The sequence below is a fragment of the Tachypleus tridentatus genome, chromosome 7 (genome assembly GCF_004210375.1).
Source record: "Tachypleus tridentatus isolate NWPU-2018 chromosome 7, ASM421037v1, whole genome shotgun sequence".
NCBI classification, from domain to species: domain Eukaryota; kingdom Metazoa; phylum Arthropoda; class Merostomata; order Xiphosura; family Limulidae; genus Tachypleus; species Tachypleus tridentatus.
In genome coordinates, this window is record NC_134831.1 from 15814803 (window position 1) to 15840480 (window position 25678).

At 31.6% G+C, this 25678-nt stretch overlaps 1 protein-coding gene across 2 annotated transcripts; it reads right to left on the reverse strand.

Annotated features, from left to right (window-relative positions):
- Positions 1 to 25282, reverse strand: LOC143257941 (U-scoloptoxin(01)-Er1a-like). 2 transcript variants are annotated; one of them, XM_076517011.1, is made up of 4 exons: positions 25108 to 25282; positions 6933 to 7006; positions 1289 to 1323; positions 1 to 713 (listed from the first exon to the last, which is right to left on the reverse strand). In XM_076517011.1, the coding sequence occupies exons 2-4, from the start codon at positions 6970 to 6972 to the stop codon at positions 438 to 440; spliced, it is 351 nt and encodes a 116-aa protein (XP_076373126.1). In that variant the 5' UTR covers positions 6973 to 7006; positions 25108 to 25282; the 3' UTR covers positions 1 to 437. The 2 variants fall into 2 exon arrangements, with proteins under 2 accessions (XP_076373126.1, XP_076373128.1); XM_076517013.1 differs by lacking the exon at positions 25108 to 25282 and adding an exon at positions 7190 to 7393.
- Positions 25283 to 25678: the final 396 nt, after the last annotated feature.

The following is a 25678-nucleotide window of genomic DNA, read 5'->3' on the forward strand; positions in this document are numbered from 1 at the left end:
ACCGATTTAATACTCTTTTTTTTTTCCTTTACAGAGTTTGAAAACACGTAACCAAACTTTTTCCTCGCGAGCTCGGCAATCACATAAACAAACAAAACATTTAAAAGAGGTTAATTAATAAAGAAATCAATTTATATACAACAAGCATTAAAAATAATAATACATTTTTCGTACATTTAAAGAATATAATGTGCTAATTTTGAATTTCACACATAAATCTGTTGTACTCTTTTTCACTTCTACACAGCCAACAGTTTTAGCGTTGGAGAGGGCATTTAGCCTCATCTTCAAGGTCGGGAAATAGTCTGCTTTAAAGAATGATTTAACTAAATTCACGTAAAATTCGATACTTAGAACCCGATAAAAAGCTTGAAATTTGTAGTATATTAAGCACTATGCAAATGGCACGTCTTGTTTCGACTGACCGCTGGGAATATTTACAGATTCTCTGGAGGGGGTTTTTCGTACGTTATATCGTTCAGGTAGTACCAGTTAGGGGCTTCACTGCAGTCAACGCTGTAGCTCCAGTCACACACCCTGTACTGCTGATTAAACATGGTGTTGTTAGGACATATGTGAGGCACTCTACGACCATATACATCACACATGTGAAATATTTTGCAATCAAACTCCAGGTCAGCATAAAACCCTACTGCTCGGTTGTTACAATCGAACGTAAACTCTACCTCAGGGAACTCCTCCCATCGCTTTACCTGAATAAATGGAATTAAATACAAGGAAAAATATAGATAGACAGGTTATTTACAAACCATTAATGCTAATTGCAGCATTATTCGTAGCAGTGTGAGCATTCTAGGGTTGTATTTACAAGTAACTTATATAACCATATGAACTTTAATGGTACTCATTATGGAAAGTGTGATTTCTGTTCTTATAATTCAAATGTCTTATTAACTTAAATTATTTACTCGCTTTAAATATTCACAGATACCTTCATACTTGCAAACTAAAATACTTATTTAAGCATTAAATTTGTCTACTTTTAGGTCATCAGTTTATTTTTTAGAAGAACAATAGCTGTTTTCTTGCTTCAAAATCGTATTCACCGTTTTAAGCTGATACATGCAAAGGTTCTTAATATATATATATATATATATAAAACGAAAGTTATATGTACTTTATAAGTAAAATAATAAATACTACGTAAATATATATTTATTTCATATTGCACGTTATAGAGTTACCCATACGTACACATGTCTGTTCTATTTACTATGTTTAACCTTATTTTGATGAACATTGTGTAATAAATTAAGGTTATACTTACTCTCCTGAGCGTTTTTCCGTAAACAATCACAAGAGCTAGGGGAAAAAAAGTTATAATTTTTTAAAGTAAAAATAAAATTATATAAACATATAACTTTATATAAACATACAAATTATTTTAATTTTCTCTACGACAATTTTCTACCCGAAAGAAAAAATTATTTCTTTTAAATGAAAAACGAAATAACTTTAATCCTTTACACAAATAAAATGATTTTTTTTTTCTAATTCGATAAAGGAAAAAATAAATCATTGAGTTTTTAAAGTAAGAATCGTTGGGATAATTTCTTTTCTTATTTTAAATAATTGATATAATCATTAAATACCTAAACACTTTACGCACGAAATTTTCACTCGAGATTTTTCAGTATTCAGGCCCCCGCTATTACAGCGGTAAGTCTACGGATTTACAACGCTAAAATCAGGGGTTCGATTCCTCTCGATGGGCTCAGCAGATAGCCTGATGTGGCTTTGCAATTAGAAAACACACACAAAACACACACATTTAATATTCAACACACACAAATAATACATTACAGTTTTATTCACATTGAAAGAACTTTTTGCGTAGAGGAACGTAAAATGATTTCACAAAAAAGGTAAACGAATATATATAGTTAAACTCACCAGAAAATTTTTTATACAAAATGTATGGTTAAGAATTAGTCGTATAAGATAAAGTGTGGACGACGAAAGAAAAACAAAGTGAAATAAAGCAACTAATGAATATGTTTCTTATAACAAAACCACGCCAGGCTGTCTGCTGTGTCCAGTGAGGGGAATCGACCCCCCTGATTTTAGCGTTGTAAATCCAAAGACTTATCGCTGTCACAACGGGTGACAAATAAACGTGTATGTGTGTGTTTCTTATAACAAAACCACGTCGGGCTATCTGCTGTGTCCAGTGAGGGGAATCGACCCCCCTTATTTTAGCGTTGTAAATCAAAACTTATCGCTGTCACAGCGGATCACAAATAAATGTGTAGTAGGTAATCTAAATAAAAATGTGTAACTACTTCCCCTATATATATATATAGTTTTTATAGTATATATGTATTTATATATGTATATAGCTAAAATGATAATGAATAGTGTCTGGAAAATGTAGTAGTAAAGTATGAATGACTGCCAATGTATGTTTTCCATATGAAAGTAATTATGCTTTGAAAATTTATCGAAAAGGTTTAATCTTTCCATTATGATGTCCACGAAGCTGTACTATTAGGCGTTGTTTAATTACACAGCTAAATAGGCACAAAGTTAAGACTTTCTACATTGGAGTACCGTTTGTTTGTTGTTATTGTTGTTTTGGTTTGTTTGTTTGTTTTGAATTTCGCGCAAAAATATACGAGGGCTATCTACACTAGCCGTCCCTAAATTAGCAGTGTAAGACTAGAGGGAAGGAAGCTGGCCATCACCACTCACTGCCAACTCTTGGGCTACTCTTTCACCAATGAATAGTTGGATTGACAGTCATATTATAACGCCCTCACGGGATGTTTGGTTTCACGGAAATTTGAACTTGCGGCGCTCAAATTACGAGTCGAGTGCTTTATCCACCTGGCCATGTTGTTTTGGTAGTAGATTAAACATTATTCTTTTATGACTGTTACGGGCTGGGACATTCTTTATTTTTATAGTAATTTAGAATAAATAAATAAAAGCATTAAGTATGGTAACGTTCAGCTAGTTTTGATTAAATATATGTATGGAAACTCGGTTTCTAACGTTTAAGTCAAAAAACATACCGCTGTGCCACTAGAGGGCAAGGCACCATGAAACACCTTTTCTCAATTGTTTGAATTATTAATTTCCAGGGCCTACACAACCTGTGCGATAAACAACACTTTCAATAGTCAAAAGTTCTTGTTTGTTGCTGTTTTCTGCTATAGTAATGTCATTACAAAATCATTGTTTGATTTCAATAACATATGTTTTCTCAACGACATTTTGATAATATGAGGACTCCATATTAGAACTAAACTTTTTCAGTAAAATAATTATGCATCGTAGAAATATTCAAAGGCAATTTATTTGTATTTTGTATTTATGGTAAAGCTAATTAAGAATATTTACTGCTGAGAGTATTCAGGCAGTAGAAATTGGCTACCACTCTTAAAACACATCCATAGTTAAAAGTGAGGAGATATTTTTGAGATATTGCCAGCTCTGAGATCCGAAACTCTGTCAAAGGCTTAACCCGTGATCAAATTATTCGTTAAAATTGGCTCAATGCTATCTAAAGGATAAGTTTTGTTTGTTTGGAATTGAGCACAACGTTAATCTTTGAAATATTTTTCAGAGGTATAAATTTAAGTGTCATGTTTCTTTGTTTTTGGAATTAAGCACAAAGTTGCACGATGGGCTATCTGAACTCTGCCCACTACAGGTATCAAAAACCGGTTTTAGCGGTGTGAGCCCGCAGACATACCGCTGTGCCACTGAGGGGAATTTAGACGTTATAGACTAGAGAGAAAACATCTTACAACTACCTCTGTGGCTATTTTTCAAATAGTAGGAGTGAATGTTGCGTTATAACGTCCTCCAAAGTTGAAATTTTGGAAATATTTGATAATGGGATTCGAAGCCAAGGGTAACCGATTCAAATTAAGTACCCTAAACACCATGAAATTGCAGTCCCAGAGCTTGTAGCTCATTTTATTTTATTTGTTCTCCTAAGAGCTGGTTTTCTTAACGTTTGAAATAGATTACTGTCGCCATCACAAGTTTGTTTGATGTGTAATGGACAATGCATTACAAGTTAGTTAACCAAAAATATTATATCGATCTTTGATTCAGTTACCATTACAGACAAAGTTCAATATTTACTATAATTTGTAGTTTGATTTACATATATAACTTCGTGTATTACTTTTATGTAAAAATTAAATTACAACGCTAATCCTATATTTTTACGTTTAAAAACTGTTTAGTTTACTAAAGAGTAAAATAAAGTATAACCAGCAAAACTGATATCTAATACGTATGTGAAGTTACAAGAGAAAACAGAATTCAGGGCTAGGTTTCCTGTTTTGTATACTTCGCGCATAGCTACACAGGACCTATCTGTAGCTAGCCGTGCCCAATTTGGCAGTGAAACACCAGAGGGAATGAAGCTAGTCATCACCACCAGTCGCCAACTCTTGGGAGTCTCTTTTACCAACGAAGAGTGGGATTGATTGTGACGAGTTAAGCGCTCTAATCACATGGCAATGTCAGGTGTTTCAGAAGGGAAAAAAACATCAAGTATTATACCAAACTAATACAATTAGGGATCTTTATCTACACTTTCTGTGATTCCGAGATAGGTCGGTAACAGGTGTTTTGTAGCTAAATCACCTGTTGGGGCTATACAGTTGGGATGAATGGCTACACATCTGTATATATACGTCGTTAAGAAATCTAAATAAAAACAATTTTTTTGATAAAAGCTTAAAGATGATTTTTTTTTTCTGAAGGACAAAGATTATTGCAACTAATAATATAGGTCTGCCGATTTAAACTCGCTAAATTTGCTCTGATTTCAGTGACGGATTCTTTCATAAGGAAATAACATTCTTTTTTTTTCTCTATCACATAAAGAATTTTAACAATTCGAGAAGAAAAAGCTCTCTTACTTAGATAAAATTTACAACAAATTCACCATAAATATAACATAATAATTTGGGTCACCTACACAATTTTTTGTTGCCATAGCAATGAACGAGTAATATTGAAATAATAAAAACAATTGCCAAAGTGTATGCTCAAACAAACACTATAAAGAACGCCGTGAGACTTGTTAATCGATTATATACTAGCGACATGTTTCTCATGGGCTCTAGAACGATTTCTAAGACTCTCAAACGCGATTGGTCTAAAGAAATGCATAGCTAGTGGTTGTCAACATTTCAAGCATAACAAAATGTGATCTGATACTAATGAAAGAGATCCTCTTATGTAAAAGTATATTCGACGTTTTGTAAAAAATTCGTACGTGATAGAGAAAAGAGGATATCTTTGTATTCACGGTACAGGAATTACTGTAGAATATGTAAAACATTCAAGACAGTAAAACTATCGCATGGACCGAGCATAGCAAAGTTGTTAGACTTGTGGACCTTGTGTCTAATGTTCCTACTCCATTACCATAAATAAAATAATTGAGCTTTTAGTTTTCGAGACGTGGAGCATTATAAAGAACGGCGGTCAGATCCAGTTCTTCGGTCTGAAAAGTGGATAACTAAAGGATTGACATTTTAATGAATAAATGCTTTCCTTAACTTTTACGAGTCGAGCGCCTTAGCCATCTGGTCATGCTGGACCTGAAGTATGGATATGTTTATAATATTTCATGAAAATATATTACCAAACAAAGTCAATCGCGACTCACCAAGAAAAAAATTTTTCTATAAAAAAAATCAGTCATAACAAATACTTCATTATAGGAAAAGAAAAAGAGATAAAGTTCAATAATAGATAACAAAAAACAGCATGACAGCCCCTTATGCAAATTTCTGTTTAATTCCAAATAAACAAACAAATATGCACGACCACGATAGATGGTTGGCGTTGTTTATAAATAGTTACATATATCATTTAATTTTGTTTTAATTTCGCGCAAAGGTACACGAGGGCTATCAGCGATAGCCATCCCTAATTTAGCAGTGTAAGACTAGAGGGAAGGCAGCTAGTCATCACCACCCAACGCCAACGCTTGGGCTACTCTTTTACCAACGAATAGTGGGATTGGCCATCACATTATAACGCTCCCACGGCTGAAAAGGCGAGCATGTTTGGTGCGACGGGGATTCGAACCCGTGACCTTCAGATTACGATTCGAACGCCTTAACCACCTGGCCATGCCGAGACTATCATTTAGTAAAAATATTTCTATACTCATTCAAATTCTTTAACATTTTTCCATTGTACATATCAAGATAAATTTATGTCTTGAAGATATTTTATACTGTATTTCAAACATGATTATTAAGTTTAATGTATTTTAATATTAAGTCGATGCTTTTTTTAGAAAATGTCACGAAGATTTAAATTTCTCAATTTTAGTCCATTTCGCCACCTTTAAGCATAATTGAAAACAATAATTTCTTCTTGCGTGATTTTGATACGGAAACATAATTTTTATATATATTGTGATTTCAAACAGTTTTATAATACATATTTCTATCAAAATGTCCCCTGTTAGTACAGCGGTAACTCTTCGGATTTACAACACTAAAATCAGGGGTTGGATTTCCTCGGTGGACACAGCAGATAGCCCGATGTGGCTTTGCTATAAAACACACACTTTCTTAAAGCAAGAAACAAATCACACGAGTTTCTCGAGTCTTAATTTCCGTACAATGCAGAAAAATTTCGTTACTACAATTTTTAAGAGCCCCTTGAAAACAGACTACAACAGACATTGATCAAGTGCCTGTCTCCACATAAAAATTTGATTTGTGAGTGATGTATTTTATTCCTATAATTTATCTGGAGATCTGGATAAGTGATCCTGAAAATAAAATAAGATGAAATAGGTACTTCTTTCAAATTAGCCAGAAAAGGTAAAGAAATAAACTATTTTTTCTTCTTTTTTCAAGACCGATATTCAACAGTGTATCGAAGACCTTAATTCGTGCACCAGAAGTTAGTTGGATCCCTACCTGCACATGAAAGAGCAATGACTGCTATGTGGCGCCACATGTCTGTCGATGACCGCTGGACTCGACTTCAGATGCTGTAAAAAAAACCAAAAAACAGTGAGAAACAAACGTGATCAGTGGCCCCTGGTGACATGAAGAAGGAAACGAATTATGGACTCAAATAGCCTATGTAGACACGTATGACCCATTTTCAGCTAATCTTCCAATGAAGAATAGAATGTATATATATATATATATACAAGTAAGTGCGAGTTTACCAGTTACTGAACGGCCGGCGGCATTGATGAGAACAAGGAGTCAGAATAAGGAAGAAAGGCCTGGCTAATAAGTGGGTCGAGAGATGCTAGAATGTTTTATATCAACTATGAACTGAAGGCAGGAACCCTCGCTACCTAGAACGAGTTCTTCCTTCTCGCTTCAAAGTAATTTTGTGTCTAAGAGCACAAAAATCCACTCCAGGCATTGAGGCAATGAAGTCAAGGCTACACATACGCACTGCACGTGAACATGTAATGACTTCCTTTAGCTGCAGTCAAGCCCTTTTGATTGAAAGTTGAAAAACGTCCAGACATCGCATACTTCAGGTGAATGCCCCTCTGCAAATAAGTAGAACTACATTCATGACCCAGAAAATAGGAATTTCTCTTGTTGCGTACATTATAGGATGTTGTGGGTGTTTTGCTAGCTTTAACCACGACTCTTATCTTCGGACAAAAGGTAGAATTTACTACTGGCCTAAATCTAGTAATTTCACTTAAAACATGGACATGGTTTACTATAAATAACCTTTCTAAAAGAAAAACAAAGCATCACTCATTTTAAAATATTCGTTTTCAAAAGCAATGCATTTTGGCTCCCCCTTAATGTGATTCGATATTAGAGCATTTTACTTTATTGAAAAATACTTGAACTAATAATATTTAACAGGAATTTAATTCGCATACATGAGATGTCTATGTTATATGTATTTATTTGTCTACTCCAAAAATCGGCGTAGGATAAAATATATATCAGAAAAATATGCGTTATTTTTTTTAAAAAGGGGTTACTGAATTATTGTTGTACAAATAATGAACAAACGCTATAGTTTTATGTTTAGAAAAACAAGTAAGTTATCTTATCAGAATATCGTGTTAAATAATCAAGATAACTAAACTTGGAAATCAAAATTTTTGGTTGCATTTGGTATTAGAGATTCACAAGAAATGTTTTCAGGTAGTTAAACATGGGGTACAATTTTCTTTTAGCTTTATCATAAAATATTTTTAGAAAAATGGTACAAGACCTTTAAAGCATTTCTTCAAAATGAAATCATACAAGTAAGGTTTCACTTTGGTTAGAGATATAAAGACATGGAATGTGACAACAGTTTAGAATTTAAAATGTGCTTACAATGTCAGTTACGTGTAGCAGGCGTTTAGTTTTTTGGACAGTGCAATAGTTTGATGTATTATAGCGTTTGTATCTTTAGAAATTTGGGGACAATGAAATTTACTTTGTATTTACCATATTGATTTGAAGTACAGAGTTAACCAAAGGTTCAAGATCATCTTCAGAAGAAATGTTTCCTGACATCTATTTAAATATACAAATAGTACAATCTTTAACTATAATACAATAGGTCATTCTAAAGATTTTTGTTTCATTATAGGATTATTTCCTCTACCGTTTCTGCAGTGATTGAAAAAAAATTGTATATCTGACGGATCACTAAAGTGGTATAACTTCCGACAATCTTTATTATGTTGAGCAACTTATGTGAATTAATTTAATTGCTAAACTCTTAACAGCATTTTAAAATATCAAACAGACCAGAATAGAACAATCTCACTATACAATATAGCTTTGCCCTATGTTATAATAGCATTTTTCCATTATAATAATCTGTAACCTCCTACTATGTTACCAACTTCATGAAGTCGTTTAACCTAATAACTTACAAAATACTCTTCCTCAATAATTAACCTGAAAACTGATAAACTCGTCTATATTGGTACTGAAATGAATATTGTTATCTTGACAGTGTTTCTTTGTTGAATTAAATAATTTTATGTTGCCACAAGAAAAGGGATTAATAATATTGTTATACGTTTATTTATTTATTAAGAACTTGAAAATAGTCGAATCATTGATCTAAAAGTCATGCCTGTTCTAAATATGAAAAGTATTTACTACAAAATTGCGGCATAATATCAAACAAAATGAAAAAATGTCTTTATGTAGTTTGTTTAAATAGTGTTTCTTAGTTACAAAACTGAAGAATGTTTATATGTTGCTGAATTAAATAGTGTTTCTTAGTTACCTGATACTAGAATGTCTTTATGTTGCTGAGTTAAATAGTGTTCTTTTATACCAAAGTGAAGAATGTTTTTTTATTTTCCTGAGCTAAATAGCGTTTCTTTTATCAAAACGAAAAATGTATTTTTCTTGCTTAGTTATATTGGGTTTCTCTCTTTCCAAATTAAATAATGTTTTGATGTTCTCGAGTTAAATAATGTTTCATTGTTATCAAACTGAAAAAAAATGTTCATATATTACTGAGTTAAATAGTGCTTGTTTCTTTGCTATCAAACTGAAGAATGTTTTTACATAGCAGAGACAAATAGTGTTTCTTTTTTACCAAACTGAAGAATGGTTATATGTTGCTGAGTTAAAGTGTTTTTTGTTACCATATTAGATAATTTTTTTACATAGCTGAGTTAAATAATTTTTTTGCTACAAAACTTAAGAAGTTATATATGTTGCTGAGTAAAATAGTGTTTCTTTATTACCAAACTAAAGAATGTTTATACGTTACTGAGTTAAATAATGTTTATTCGTTACTAAACTATAGAATGTTTTTAAGTTGCTGGTTTAAATAGTGTTTCTTTGTTAACAAATTGAAGAATATTTATACGTTACTGAGTTAAACATTGTTTCCTTGTTCCCAAACTGAAGAATGTTTATATGTCTCTTAGTTAAATACTGTTTCTTATTTACAAAGCTCTAGAATGTCTTTATATTGCTGAAATAAATAGTGTTCTTTGTCACGAAAATGAAAATGCTTTTATGTTGCTGAGTTAATTGTGTTTCTTTGTTACCAAGCTGAATAATGTTATTACGTTGCTGAGTTAAATGGTATTTCTTTGTCACCAAATTGAAGAGTGGTTTTAAGGTACTTCCTTAAATAGTGATTCTTTGTTACCAACCTGCAAAATGTTGAAATGTAGCAGAGTTAATTAGTGTTTCTTGGCTACCAAACTCAGGAATGTTTTTATGTTGATGAGTTAAATGGTGTTTTCTTTACCAAACTGAAGAATACTTATATGTTGCTGAATTAAATACTGTTTGTTTGTGATCAAACTACAGAAGGTTTTCATTTTGCTGATTTAAACAGAGTTTCTTTGTCACCAAACTGAAGAATGTTTTGATGTTGCTAAGTTAGATACTGTTTCTTTGTTGCTAAACTAAAGATTGTTTTTGATGTTGCTATGTTTAATAGTTTTTATGTTGCTATGTTTAATAGTATTTTATTTTTACCCAACTGAAGAATGGTTTTACATTGTTGAGTTAAATAGTGTTTCTATGTTACCAAAATGAAAAATGTTTATATTTGGCTGAGATAAATAATGTGTCTTTGTTACCAAAACTGAAGAATGTTTATATGTTGCTGATTTAAATTGTGTTTCCTTATTATTAAACTTATGAATCTTTATATGTTGCTGTCTTAAATAGTGTTTTTCTTTGTTACGAAACTGAATTATATTTATATGTAGCTGAGTTAAAAAAGTGTTTCTTTGTTATCAAACTGAAGAATGTTTATATCTTACTGAGTTAAACAGTGTTTCTTTGTTAGCAAATTAAAGAATGTTTTTACGTATTTGATTTAAATAGTGTTTCTTCGTTACCAAAAAAATATTTTTATATGTTACTAAGATAATTAATATTTGTTCGTTATGAAACTGAAAATTGTGTTTACGTTGCTGGGTTAAATAAAATTTCTTTGCTACAAAACTCAAAATTGTTTTTATCTCCTGAGATAAATATTGTTTTTTGTTGCCAAACTGAAGATTGTTTATATGTTGTGAGTTAAATAGTGTTTCTTTGTTACCAAACTGAATAATGTCTATATGTTGCTGAGTTAAATATTGTTTCTTTATTACGAAATTGTAGAATGTTTATATGTTGCTGAGATAAATAGTGTTTGTTTGTTACCAAACAAAAGAATTTTTATATGTTGTTTAATCAAATAGTGTTTCTTTGTTATTAAATTGTAGAATGTTTTAATTTTTTGGTGAGTTAAATAATGTTTTTGTTACATAACTGGAGAATGTTTGCAGAATTAACAAGTATTCCCTTGTTACTAAACCAAAGAATGTATTTATGCCGGTGAGTTAAACTGCGTTTATGTTTACGAAATTGAAGCATGTTTTAATATTGCTGAGATAAGTAGTGTTTCTTTGCTTCCAAAGTGAGGAATGTTTTTATGTTGGTTAAATAAATAGCGTGTCTTTGTTACCAAACTGTAGAATGTTTATATGTTTCTGAGTCAAATAGTGTTTCTTGGTTACCAAAGGGAAAAATGTTTTTACGTTGTGGAGATAAGTAGTGTTTGTTTGTTACCAATTTGAAAAATGTTAATATATTGCTGACTATAGTAAAAGTTTCTTTGTTACCAAACTAAAGAATGTTTATATTTTACAGAGTTAATTCACGTTTCTTTGTTACCTAACTGAAAAATGTTTATATGTTTCTGAGTCAAATAGTGTTTCTTGGTTACCAAAGGGAAAAATGTTTTTACGTTGTGGAGATAAGTAGTGTTTGTTTGTTACTAATTTGAAAAATGTTAATATATTGCTGACTATAGTAAAAGTTTCTTTGTTACCAAACTAAAGAATGTTTATATTTTACAGAGTTAATTGACGTTTCTTTGTTACCTAACTGAAAAATGTTTATATGTTGCTGAATTAAATCGTGATTTTTGTTACCAAACTGAAGAATATTTTCATGTTGCTAAGTTAAATAATATTTCTTTGTTACCAAACTGAAGAATGTTCTTATGTTTCAAAGTTAAATAAATATTTTTTACAGCAAAGTGAAGAATGTTTTTATGTAGCTTAGTTAAATAGTGTTTCTTTGTTACGAAAATGAAGAATGTTTATGTGTTGCTGATTTAACTAGTATTTCTTTGCTTCCAAGATCAAAAATGTATATATGTTGCTGAGATAAATAGTGTTTCTTTACCACCAAACTGAACAATGTTTATATGTTGATGAGTTAAATACTGTCTTTGTTACCTAAATGAAAAACTTTTTTACGTTGTAGACTTTTCTATTGTTTGTTTGTTATCAAATTGAAAAAAATATTTATATGTTGCTGAGTTAAATGGTTTTTTGTTACCAAGCTGGAAAATATTTATATATTGCTGAATTAAATAGTATTTCTTTGTCATCAAACGAAGAATGTTTTTGTGTTGCTAAAATAAATAGCGTTTCTTTGTCATCAAACTGAAAAATGTTTATATTTTTTTGAATTAAGTAGTGTTTCATTGTAACCAAACTGAGCAATGTTTATATGTTACTGAGTTAAATAGTATTTCTTTGTAAACAAAGTGAATAATGTTTTTCATGTTACTGAGCTAAATAGCGTTTGTTTGTCACTAAACCAAAGAATGTATTTGTGTTACTGAGTTAAAAAGTGTTTCTTTGTAACCAAAGTGAAAATGATTTTACGTTGCTCAGTTAAAAAAGTGTTTTATTGTTACTAAGGTTAGTAATGTTTATATGTTACTGAGGTAAATAGCTTCCAAACTGTTACCAAACTGAAGAATGTTCAAAAGGTGCTGACTTAAATACTGTTTTTTGTTATAAAACTGAACAATGTTTTTACGTTGTTGACGTAGATAGTTTTCCTTTGCTACCAAACTGAAGAATGTTTTTACGTTGTTGACGTAGATAGTGTTTCTTTGTTACCAAACTGAAGAATGTTTATATGCTGCTGAGTTAAATAGCATTTTTTGTTAATAAATGGAAGAATGTTTATATGTTGCTGAGTTAAACAGTATTTCTTTGTCACGAAACTGAATAATGTTTTTACGTTGCTGAGATAAATAGTGTTTGCTTGTTACCAAAGTGAACAATGTTTATATGCTGCTGAGTTAAATATTGTGTTTTTGCTATCAAACAGAGGAATGTCTTTATGTTGCTGAGTTAAATTATTTTTGTAACCAAGTTGAACTACATTTATATGTTGCTGAATCAAATAGTGTTTCTTTGTTACAAAACTCGAGAACGTTTTTTCTTTTGCTGAGTGAATTCGAGCTTCTTTGTTACCAAAGTAAAGAATATTTATATGTTGAAGTGATAAATAGTGTTTCTTTGTTAACAAACTTTAGAATATTTATATGTTGAAGTAATAAATAGTGTTTCTTTGTTAACAAACTTTAGAATATTTATATGTTGAAGTGATAAATAGTGTTTCTTTGTTAACAAACTTTAGAATATTTATATGTTGAAGTGATAAATAGTGTTTTTTTGTTAACAAACTTTAGAATATTTATATGTTGAAGTGATAAATAGTGTTTCTTTGTTAACAAACTTTAGAATATTTATATGTTGAAGTGATAAATAGTGTTTTTTTGTTAACAAACTTTAGAATATTTATATGTTGAAGTAATAAATAGTGTTTTTTTCTTAACAAACTTTAAAATATTTATATGTTGAAGTGATAAATAGTGTTTCTTTGTTAACAAACTTTAGAATATTTATATGTTGCTGAGTTAAATGCAGTTTCTCTGTTACCATACCGGAGAATGTTTTTAGGTTACTGATTAAAATAGTGTTTCTTTGTTTCCAAACTGAAGAATATTTGTACGTTGAAGACTTAAATAGTGTTTCTTTGTTCACAAAGTGAATGATGTTTTTATTTTACTAAGATAAATAGTGTTTCCTTGTTACTAAACGTAAGAATGTATTTACATTGCTGAGTTAAATACTGTTTGTTTGTTACGAAAGTGAAGAATGTTTTTACGTTTCTTAAGTAAATAGTGTTTCTTTGTTACCAAACTGATGAATATCTTTATGTTGCTAAGTTATATAGAGGTTTTTGCTACCAAATTGAAGAATTGTTTTATGTTGCTATGTTAAGTAGTGTTCTCTTGTTACCAAACTTAAGAATATTTGTTGTTGCTGAGTTAAATAGTATTTCTTTGTTGCCAAACTGAAGAATGTTTTTGCATTGCTGAGTTAATTGATGTTTGTTTGTTTCCAAAGTGAACAAAGTTTATATGTTCCTGAGTTAAATAGTGTTTCTTTGTCACCAACTGGAAAAAATGTTTTATATTGGTAAGATAAACAGTGCTTCTTTGTTATCAAACTGAAGAATGCTATATATTTCTTAGTGAAATAGTGTTTCTTGTTACCAAAGTGAATAATGTTTTTACGTTGTAGTGTTTTTTGTCAACAAATTGCAGAATATTTATATGTTGCTTTATTGAAGAGTGTTTCTTTGTTACCAAAGTGGAGAATGTTTTTACACTGCTGAGTTCAATAGTGTTTCTTTGTTACTAAACTGAAGAATGTTTATATTTTACAGAGTTAAATAATTTCTTTTTTCTTTTTCGAAACTGAAAAATATTTTTATGTTGCTGGGTTAAATTGTTTTTATTTCTTACCAAACTTAAGAATGTTTTTATGTTGCTGAGGTAAGTAGCGTTTCTTTGTTACAAAACTGAATAATGTTTTTATGTTGCTGAGTTAAATAATATGTCTTTACTTTTAAATTGAAGAATGTTTTATGTTGTTGAGTTAAATACTGTCTTTGTTACCTAAATGAAAAACTGTTTTACGTTGTAGACTTTTCTATTGTTTGTTTGTTATCAAATTGAAAAAAATATTTATATGTTGCAGAGATAGTGTTTTTTGTTACCAATCTTAAGAATATTTATGTGTTGCTTAGTTAAATACTGTTTCTTTGTTACCAAAGTGAAGTATGTTTATATGTTGCTGAGTTAAATAGTGTGTCTTTATTACGAAAATGAAGAATGCTTGTGATCTGCAAAGTGTTCCTACGTAGGTAACCTAAGAAATGTGTTTTTTACTAACAATGTGAAAAATGTTTATATGATACGACGAATGTTATTGTTCTATTAGTCATTGTACTTTGCTGAACTGAACCTTTTTTTCAAATTGCTAATCTAACAATATATTCTACGTTGCAAAATAGAAAAGTTTTCTCGTGTTATTAAGCTAAATTATTTTTTTTACATTATTGAATTATATATTCATTTTTCTAACCTGTAAAATGTTCTACGCTATTAAACTGAATGAATTTTCGTGTCAGTAACCTCAAAAATGTTTCTGTTCTAGAGGAGTGAAAAACGTTTATTTATTATTGAACTGGAGAATATGTTTACTTGGTTGGATTTAATACGTTTCTGTGTTACTAACATAATGTTTCAACGTTATTTAAATTAAGAAATTTTCTATGTTGCTGAAAGATAATTCTGTTATTCACCTGAAGAGTTGTTTATAATTACATCTAAACCATATTTTAATTTTTAACCTGAAGAATCCACCATGCATTCTTTGATACTAGCGTTAACCATAAAATAGATATTTACCTACTTTCAAGGCTAAGAACTGTTACATTTTCATTACCCACTTCGTGTATAAACTGGTAGCTATCATATGTGATACAGTATATTAATTAAACGCAACTTGTGTTCCACGTTTCCACTGTTCCTACATAAGTCCAACGAAGCCTTTATAGGCCTATTAAACGATATATGCTTCATATAAAGTAATTCTTTGTTTAGTGTCGTAAATCATACTTGAGAAAAATATGGAAATAGCGAAGTTCTTCATAGTTCAAATTCGGTATTCATTTAAAAATATTCTAAAGATTCCTACACCTAAATCTATATTAGATTAAACTGTCTGATATCCAAAATACTGCATTTACTTATACGTATTTATTCACAGTTCTTATAATCCCTCACTAACTAGCATCAAAATTGTCCTAACATAATTCTAAACTTATTACGCTTGTAAATTCTGTTCTTAAAATTAAAAAAGAAAAAACTTTAAATCTTTAAATATTCTATTAGCATATAGTTAATTGGAAATAGTTAATAAGACGCTTATTATACAGTATAACATATAAGTATATAGTGGTTAATTATGATAAATATTCGAATACTATTAGCAATGACCTTTCTAATCACTTTCAGTGCGTCATTAAAAACATTGTTATGATATTTATTTTATTATTTTTTACACTTTTCCGTTCTGTAAAAACTACTACATAGCAGTAAATATATTTTCAACCGTGTATGAATATTTATCAGACATGAATAACTACCAGTCAGCAATAGGTACACTGCGAACGATCCTCAACACAGTGGGAGAGACATGAAAAATTTTACTTTACGATAGATATAAAACTGTACTTGTTATTAAGCAATAGAAAGTGAAATAAAAGAAGGAAAAAAATCACTGTTAGAGGTCTGATACTTATATAAAGATGTATGCAAGTATTAATGCAATAATATAAATAAACAACAATAGTGGGAACGTAAAAATATTACTAATAGTATCGAGAGATATTGTGTTCGCTGTTGTTGTGTACTAACAACAGTATCTGTAATACTGAAACTGGATAACAATTTCATTAGTAGTGGAATACATATAATAAACAACGTTGTCACACCCATTGATTGCAATGGGCAAAAATATTATTAACTGTGGCAGTGTGTGAGGTAAAAACTATAAAATCAGTGGCCCGGCATGGCCCAGCGTGTTAAGGCGTGCGACTCGTAGTCTGAGGGTCGCGGGTTCACATCCCTGTCGCGCTAAACATGCTCGCCCTTTCAGCCGTGGGGGCGTTATAATGTGACGGTCAATCCCACTATTCGTTGGTAAAAGAGTAGCTTAAGAGTTGGCGGTGGGCGGTGATGACTAGCTGCCTTCCCTCTAGTCTTACACTGCTAAATTAGGGACGGCTAGCGCAGATAGCCCTCGAGTAGCTTTGTGCAAAATTCCAAAAACAAACAGAACAATAAAATCAGCAATGCTAATAAACTAAATAAATTATCAATAACGGAGTGGTGATGTAACAAAGAAAATATCGATACGGGACATTAGAGTTAATAAGTAACCTGTGGCTGTACAGTGGACTGAGTCAGCAATACGAGTAATGGATAATATAAACAAGCTATAGAGGGTAATGCAATACATCACGTAAACAAGATAGTAAGAGTAGTGTCATGGGTAAAAGAATAACAATAATAGAAAAAAACAGTGATGAGGATATGCAGTAAATGAAATACAATTAAAATATGTTGGGATTAATAAATTGGCTCAAATAAACACAATACCAAGATTAGTGTAGGAATAAATTAAACAAGGTATCAAAAGTAGTGTAACGTATGATCCACAATATTAAAATAAATACGGAGTAAAACAATGAGTAGTGAAACGGATAGTGTAAACAAGATACGGAATAAACAATTACGATTTACCTCAAAAGTTAATAGTGAAGAAAGTAAAAAAACGCGCTAAATATTATTTTAATTTCAAATATATAAGCCTAATTCTAATTTCATAGCCACGTGTAACTAACTATTAAGTATGATGTTGTATTCTTTTTTGTGATATACAAGTGTAAGAAGATATAATAGTCAATATCTATGAGGACTTTGATTTTTTAACTAAACACAGAATTTGCTCTTTTTCGTGTGCTAATTCTGTTAAAAATAACTTCTGTGAATCTTTACATTCACAAGGAACTCTTATAACAGGGTAGAAACGAAATTTCTTTGGTTTGCTTTGTTTTGTTTTAAAATTTCTTTATAGACCAAAATTGTGATCGAGCTCGGTCGAATATTCAAGAAGCTCTGTCTTCACTGGCTGTATTCATGTAGCACAGTTAACGGAATGATATATTGCGTCGAAACAATATTTGCCTGCTAATAATGTTGTATAACGGTAAATGTTAATGCGGATTTAAATCGATGAAAACAGATTTCGTAGAGATTCATTTCAAGGAAATTATGGTTCATATCATTTTAAAACCGTTTCTCGTCTATCATACAGAATAGACGGCCCGGCATGGCCAGGTGGGTTAAGGCGTTCGAGTTGTAATCTGAGGGTCGCGAGTTCGAATATGCTTGCCCTTTTAGCCGTGGGGGCGTTATAATGTCACGGTCAATCCCACTATTCGTTGGTAAAAAAGTAGCCTAAGAGTTGGCGGTGGGTCGTGATGACTAACTGCCTTCCCTCTAGGGACGGCTAGCGCAGTTAGTATTTGTGCAGCTTTGCGCAAAATTCAAAAACATACAGAATGGTTCATAAAAATGCTTAATTTTATGCATGTTATAGTCCTCTCGTCAAGTTGAAATAACTAACAATTATTCGTTCGACAAGTTAGGGTAATTAAAACAACACTAAAGTTGTTTACATTTTGGTAGTTATCTGGGAGTTTAGTAAACCCATCGAAAGAAAATCCTAAAATTCTTAAAATTTGGTAAAAATTCCAGCTTAACAATTGTCGTCATGATGACGCTTACAATTGGAAATTTCTTCCTTGGTGTTAGAAAACAAATAAAAAAACTCCACCTTTTATTGGATGTCAAAGACCATCAAGTGATATTTCCCAGAGGACGAATATGAAGGTAACTGACATCGTCTATTATCGCCATTTTTATTTGGTTATCACTGGATAACAAATCAGTTTTTTAAAGTTTAATGAAACATTAAAAAATAAAAGGCCAAGCATTTGATAGAATATTCTGTGCCTGTTTAACCAATCATTTGATAGGATATTCTGTGCCTGTTTGACCAATCATTTGATAGAATATTCTGTGCCTGTTTAACCAATCATTTGATAGGATATTCTGTGCCTGTTTGACTAATCATTTGATACGATATTCTGTGTCTGAATGACTAAAAGTTTAATAAGGTATTCTATGTGTGGCTGGTTAAACACGTAACAGAGTATTAATGTGTCTGGTTGAAATAAACGAATGAAAAAAATAATATGTTAACGCAATAACGTGAGAGCATTCATGTAGATGCGAAGTGTTCAAAATGAAAACACTTTATATTTGTTTCTACATTAAGGCAAAGTTGTTGTTGTTGTTTTTTTACAAATTCGATGGACAGTTTAAATAGCAACATTACAGAAACTAAGGATCTGAAATAATGAATTAAGTTCACCACCAAATAAACGAAGAAATTATATTTCAACAACCGGACATGTTTAAGTACAGAACATTTTTTTTGTGATAAATGACAACTATTTATCTCCAATATGAGTAAGTCTCAAAAAACTGTTGCATTTCATAATGTTCGTGCGTAATTAATATTATTTAGTTGTCCGCGAAGGGAAGAGAATTTTACTACTGATGAACAATTAATGTGATCTTACTCCATATTAAGTACTAAACCAAACACAGTGTATATTATAGTATATAAATTATCATTGACAAAAAAAGAAATTCGTAATAATAGAAATAATACAAGTTTAATATATTTAGTAAACCTGTAAAAATGATTGTACAATATTGTGAATTATGCTATTATTACCTTGTTTGATACCATGTCAAGTGTTCTTAGGTTTGTGTTATTTGTACTTAGGCTGTAAAGAAGTTATCTAACTGATAATTATGTTCTTACATCTGCGTTATTTGTACTTAGGCTGCAAAGAAGTTATCTAACTGATAATTGTGTTCTTACATCTGTGTTATTTGTACTTAGGCTGTAAAGAAGTTATCTAACCGATAATTGTGTTCTTACATCCACGTTATTTGTACTTAGGTTGTAAAGAAGTTATCTAACCGATAATTGTGTTCTTACATCGACGTTATTTGTACTTAGGTTGTAAAGAAGTTATCTAACTGATAATTGTGTTCTTACATCTGTGTTATTTGTACTTAGGCTGTAAAGAAGTTATCTAACTGATAATTGTGTTCTTACATCGGTGTTATTTGTACTTAAGCTCTAAAGAAGTTATGTAACTAATAATTGTGTTCTTACATCTGCGTTATTTGTACTTAGGTTGTAAATAAGTTATCTAACTGATAATTGTGTTCTTACATCTGTGTTATTTGTACTTAGGTTGTGAAGAAGATATCTAACCGATAATTGTGTTCTTACATCTACGTTATTTGTACTTAGGTTGTAAAGAAGTTATCTAACTGATAATTGTGTTTTTACATCGGTGTTATTTGTACTTAGGCTCTAAAGAAGTTATCTAACTAATAATTGTGTTCTTACATCTGCGTTATTTGTACTTAGGTTGTAAAGAAGTTATCTAACTGTTAATTGTGTTCTTACATCTGCGTTATTTGCACTTAGGCTGTAAAGAAGTTACCTAACTGATAATTGTGTTCTTACATCTGTGTTATTTGTACTTAGGTTGTAAAAAAGTTATCTAACTGTTAATTGTGTTCTTACATCTGCGTTATTTGCACTTAGGCTGTAAAGAAGTTACCTAACTGATAATTGTGTTCTTACATCTGTGTTATTTGTACTTAGGCTGTAAAGAAGTTATCTAACTGATAATTGTGTTCTTACATCGGCGTTATTTGTACTTAGGCTCTAAATAAGTTATCTAACTGATAATTGTGTTTTTACATCTGCGTTATTTGTACTTAGGCTGTAAAGAAGTTATCTAACTGATAATTGTGTTCTTACATCTGCGTTATTTGTACTTAGGCTGTAAAGAAGTTATCTAACTGTTAATTGTGTTCTTACATCTGCGTTATTTGTACTTAGGCCGTAAAGAAGTTATTTAACTGTTAATTGTGTTCTTACATCTGCGTTATTTGTACTTAGGCCGTAAAGAAGTTATTTAACTGTTAATTGTGTTCTTACATCTGCGTTATTTGTACTTAGGCTGTCAAGAAGTTATCTAACCGATAATTGTGTTCTTACATCTGCGTTATTTGTACTTAGGTTGTAAAGAAGTTATCTAACTGATAATTGTGTTCTTACATCTGTGTTATTTGTACTTAGGTTGTAAAGAAGTTATCTAACCGATAATTGTGTTCTTACATCTACGTTATTTGTACTTAGGTTGTAAAGAAGTTATCTAACTGTTAATTGTGTTCTTACATCTGCGTTATTTGTACTTAGGCTGTAAAGAAGTTATCTAACCGATAATTGTGTTCTTACATCTACGTTATTTGTACTTAGGTTGTAAAGAAGTTATTTAACTAATAATTGTGTTCTTACATCTGCGTTATTTGTACTTAGGTTGTAAAGAAGTTATCTAACTAATAATTGTGTTCTTACATCTGCGTTATTTGTACTTAGGTTGTAAAGAAGTTATTTAACTGTTAATTGTGTTCTTACATCTGCGTTATTTGTACTTAGGCTGTCAAGAAGTTATCTAACCGATAATTGTGTTCTTACATCTGCGTTATTTGTACTTAGGTTGTAAAGAAGTTATCTAACTGATAATTGTGTTCTTACATCTGTGTTATTTGTACTTAGGTTGTAAAGAAGTTATCTAACCGATAATTGTGTTCTTACATCTACGTTATTTGTACTTAGGTTGTAAAGAAGTTATCTAACTGTTAATTGTGTTCTTACATCTGCGTTATTTGTACTTAGGCTGTAAAGAAGTTATCTAACCGATAATTGTGTTCTTACATCTACGTTATTTGTACTTAGGTTGTAAAGAAGTTATCTAACTGATAATTGTGTTCTTACATCTGCGTTATTTGTACTTAGGCTCTAAAGAAGTTATCTAACTAATAATTGTGTTCTTACATCTGCGTTATTTGTACTTAGGTTGTAAAGAAGTTATCTAACTGTTAATTGTGTTCTTACATCTGCGTTATTTGTACTTAGGCTGTAAAGAAGTTATCTAACCGATAATTGTGTTCTTACATCTACGTTATTTGTACTTAGGTTGTAAAGAAGTTATCTAACTGATAATTGTGTTTTTACATCGGCGTTATTTGTGCTTAGGCTCTAAAGAAGTTATCTAACTGATAATTGTGTTCTTACATCTGCGTTATTTGTACTTAGGCTGTAAAGAAGTTATCTAACTGATAATTGTGTTCTTACATCTGCGTTATTTGTACTTAGGCTGTAAAGAAGTTATCTAACTGATAATTGTGTTCTTACATCTGCGTTATTTGTACTTAGGCTGTAAAGAAGTTATCTAACTGATAATTGTGTTCTTACATCTCCGTTATTTGTACTTAGGCTGTAAAGAAGTTATCTAACTGATAATTGTGTTCTTACATCTCCGTTATTTGTACTTAGGCTGTAAAGAAGTTATCTAACTGATAATTGTGTTCTTACATCTGTGTTATTTGTACTTAGGTTCTAAAGAAGTTATCTAATTGATAATTGTGTTGTGCCATTTCATCTAATTAAGTGCTTTTTCTTTTCATATAATGGCCTCTTGAATCTCTAAAGTTCGCATACGTAAAATTTGATTAGTTTCTCTGTAACGTGCATCAAACTAATGTTAAAACAAGTCGTCAAGACTGATTGTCTAAACATTCACTGATCATATTCAAGTATTTGACTTTAAGTTTTAAACCTGATACAGTGCAAAATATTACTACAAGATTTATTAAGAAACAATCATGAAATCTTAAGATAGTAGAATCTATCAATCAAGCTAAGACTGTTTTTTTTTTTTTAATTTCGCGCAAAGCTACTCGAGGACTATCTGCGCTAGCCGTCCCTAATTTAGCAGTGTAAGACTAGAGGGAAGGCAGCTAGTCATCATCACCCATCGCCAACTTTTGGGCTACTCTTTTACCAACGAATAGTGGAATTGACCGTCACATTATATCGCCCCCATGGTTGAAAAGGCGAGAATATTTGGCGCGACGGGGATTCGAACCCGCGACCCTCAGATTACGAGTCGCACGCCTTAACCCACCTGGCTATGCCGGGCCTAAAGCTAAGACTAACTGAGTTTGTGTACGCTTAATTTTGCTTAAAACCAAGTAAATAATCTCTTAGGTAAGAAAAATATTTTTACTTTAAGAAATGTTTTTTTTTTTTACTTAGTATCATTATAAGACAATAAACAAGTAAAAGTCTCTATATATAAATATTTGTGTCGATTTAATAATCAGCAACAACAAAGCAAAATCTTTCACTTAAACAAAATTAGTTCTAACGAATAACGATACACTGCGCAATTCTTAACCTGAAGATGACCTCAGAAGGTCGAAACGTTGTCCTGCACTTTATTTTAATTAAAGTTTTAATACCCATACCAATCGTCTTGAGAATACACTGCGCATTTGCTTGAATCATAAAGTAACTATAATTCGTACTATATCTGTTATTCTAATATTTGTTTCAAAACTCTGTAACTGAGTATTTATTTGTTTTTATCATGTCTGAAATACATTCGCATGTACAAATTGAATACATCGGCAATAACACGTATCACAGACTTAAAAACTCGATTTTTTAAATGCTAAAAATCTTTCTTATTAAAAGAAAACAAAAAGTCTAAATCGTTTATCACTAGAAGTAAAGAACCTTAATATTCGATTATACCTACGTTTATGATACATCTTGCATAAAGTTTCTGGTTTTTTTTTCGTGATCCAGTTCTAAGGAGAGTATTTTGTGATTTGTCATTAGATGTGCATTCTAAAACAACTAAATTAAATAAGTTTTCTTTTAGGGTAAATGAGTCTAATGGTTGAACATTGCTTCAATGGGGAAAACTGTTTAGGAAAAAAAAACGGTAGTAAGACTAAATCTATAACTTAAAACGAAAGTTATGGACTACTTTTCCAGAACTCTCTAAGTGGAATCTATAACTACCTAATTATGAATAGTGTTGAGTAAGGCAGAATGGATAAACAGAGTAAGAGCTGGCTCAATAACTTGGAAGAGGAATGACGTTTTGATATACTTATGCAAATCTTAATCACGTTCTATGGAAGTTCATCGAACTGTCATCGCTCTTTCGAGTTCCCAGGTACATAATGATGACTTATGTAAATGCAACGGGTAGTTCCCTTTTGTAGATTATTCGAAGTCCTGATTTGGAATCACACAAGTCTGTAAAACAGTTCTCTCTGTTCTAAGATATTCGTGGCTCTGATGACAATTCACACAAGACACTTAGTAGCCTTCATCAGTAGTCACGAAAGATATGTAGGCAGACGTCCTTTGCTCAAATTTTTAATGAACTACATAAGAGCATCGGATAATTTCCTTCTCTCAAGTTTTCCATGAATCTCAAAAGAAGTCACATAAGTGCATCGGAAAGTTATCACTCTCTCAAGCTATTCATGGACGACAAGCATTAACGTAAGTACATCTTAAAGACATCTCTCTTTTAAATTATTCATGGACATAAGGGGTATTCACCTAAATGCACCGTACAACTTTCCCTCTCCCAAATTCTTCACCAACTTGATTAAGATTTTGGTAACCAAATAAAACAGATGCACCTGTCATTCTCCATGGTACTGATGAAGACCCATGTAACCCTATCATTCTCCATGGTACAGATGAAGACTCATGTAACCCTGTCATTCTCCATGGTACTGATGAAGACTCATGTAACCCTGTCATTCTCCATGGTACTGATGAAGACTCATGTAACCCTGTCATTCTCCATGGTACTGATGAAGACTCATGTAACCCTGTCATTCTCCATGGTACTGATGAAGACTCATGTAACCCTGTCATTCTCCATGGTACTGATGAAGACTCATGTAACCCTGTCATTCTCCATGAAACTGATGAAGACTCGTGTAACCCTGTCATTCACCATGGTACTGATGAAGACTCATGTAACCCTGTCATTCTCCATGGTACTGATGAAGACTCATGTAACCCTGTCATTCTCCATGGTACTGATGAAGACTCATGTAACCCTGTCATTCTTCATGGTACTGATGAAGACTCATTCTCCATGGTACTGATGAAGACTCATGTAACCCTGTCATTCTCCATGGTACTGATGAAGACTCATGTAACCGTCATCCCTCTTCCATTCCTCTCCAACTCCTTATCGAATGTATAACGTTTCAAACATAATTAATTAACAAATCTAGGAATACTTCTTATGATTAACCCTATCACATACTTTCTAGCATATGTTTCCAAAGAGGCTCCATTCACGACAGAAGATACATTAAAGTATCGATCCATAAAAATAAAGAAACTACCAGTTTAAGCAGATATTTCTGTCTTACCGTTTTCTCCCAAATACCCAATATTTTCTTCTTGAACTACTAGCAAAGAATCGTTTCTGACACGACAAAACCTCTGATCGATTTATATTTCTATTGGTCTAGCTCAGATCACTGCAATGTTTCAATACACTCCTCTCGTCTCCTTTTATACCCGTTTCCTTTACCTTCATAGATACAGTAAAAAAACCTCGTGCATAACCAATCGTGTCTCAAGATCTTTTGCGTAGTTTCTTCAATGAGGAACATGGATTTTCTTGCCCTGGGGGCTTGTAAAAATCGCGGTCGCTCTAGCAGCAGGATTTGCTGTAACCCAGTAGTGATGGGGCGGAAAGTATTTGGTAGGACAGCTCAATGATTCGTTGCAGATGAAGGCGAAGGTCTAGCCCAGTATGAGGCACGTGCAGGTCACAGGTGAAAGTAATCGTACATTCCGTGCATATTTTCATAAGCATGACGTCTGTTATTACTAACCTTCACGTGCAAAACTTTCGTATAGCAAAACCAAATAGACAAAACTGTACAATATGTATTAATTAAACTGCGAAATTCGTTGCAAACAGGCTACACTACT

Coding starts and splice junctions, on each gene's coding strand:
- LOC143257941 (XM_076517011.1), bottom strand. CDS start 6,972: ATGTGGCGCCACATAGCAGTCATTGCTCTTTCATGTGCAG. Junction 1,324..6,932: donor CATTGCTCTTTCATGTGCAG/GTAGGGATCCAA, acceptor TTTTTCCCCTAG/CTCTTGTGATTGTTTACGGA. Junction 714..1,288: donor ACGGAAAAACGCTCAGGAGA/GTAAGTATAACC, acceptor CCATTTATTCAG/GTAAAGCGATGGGAGGAGTT.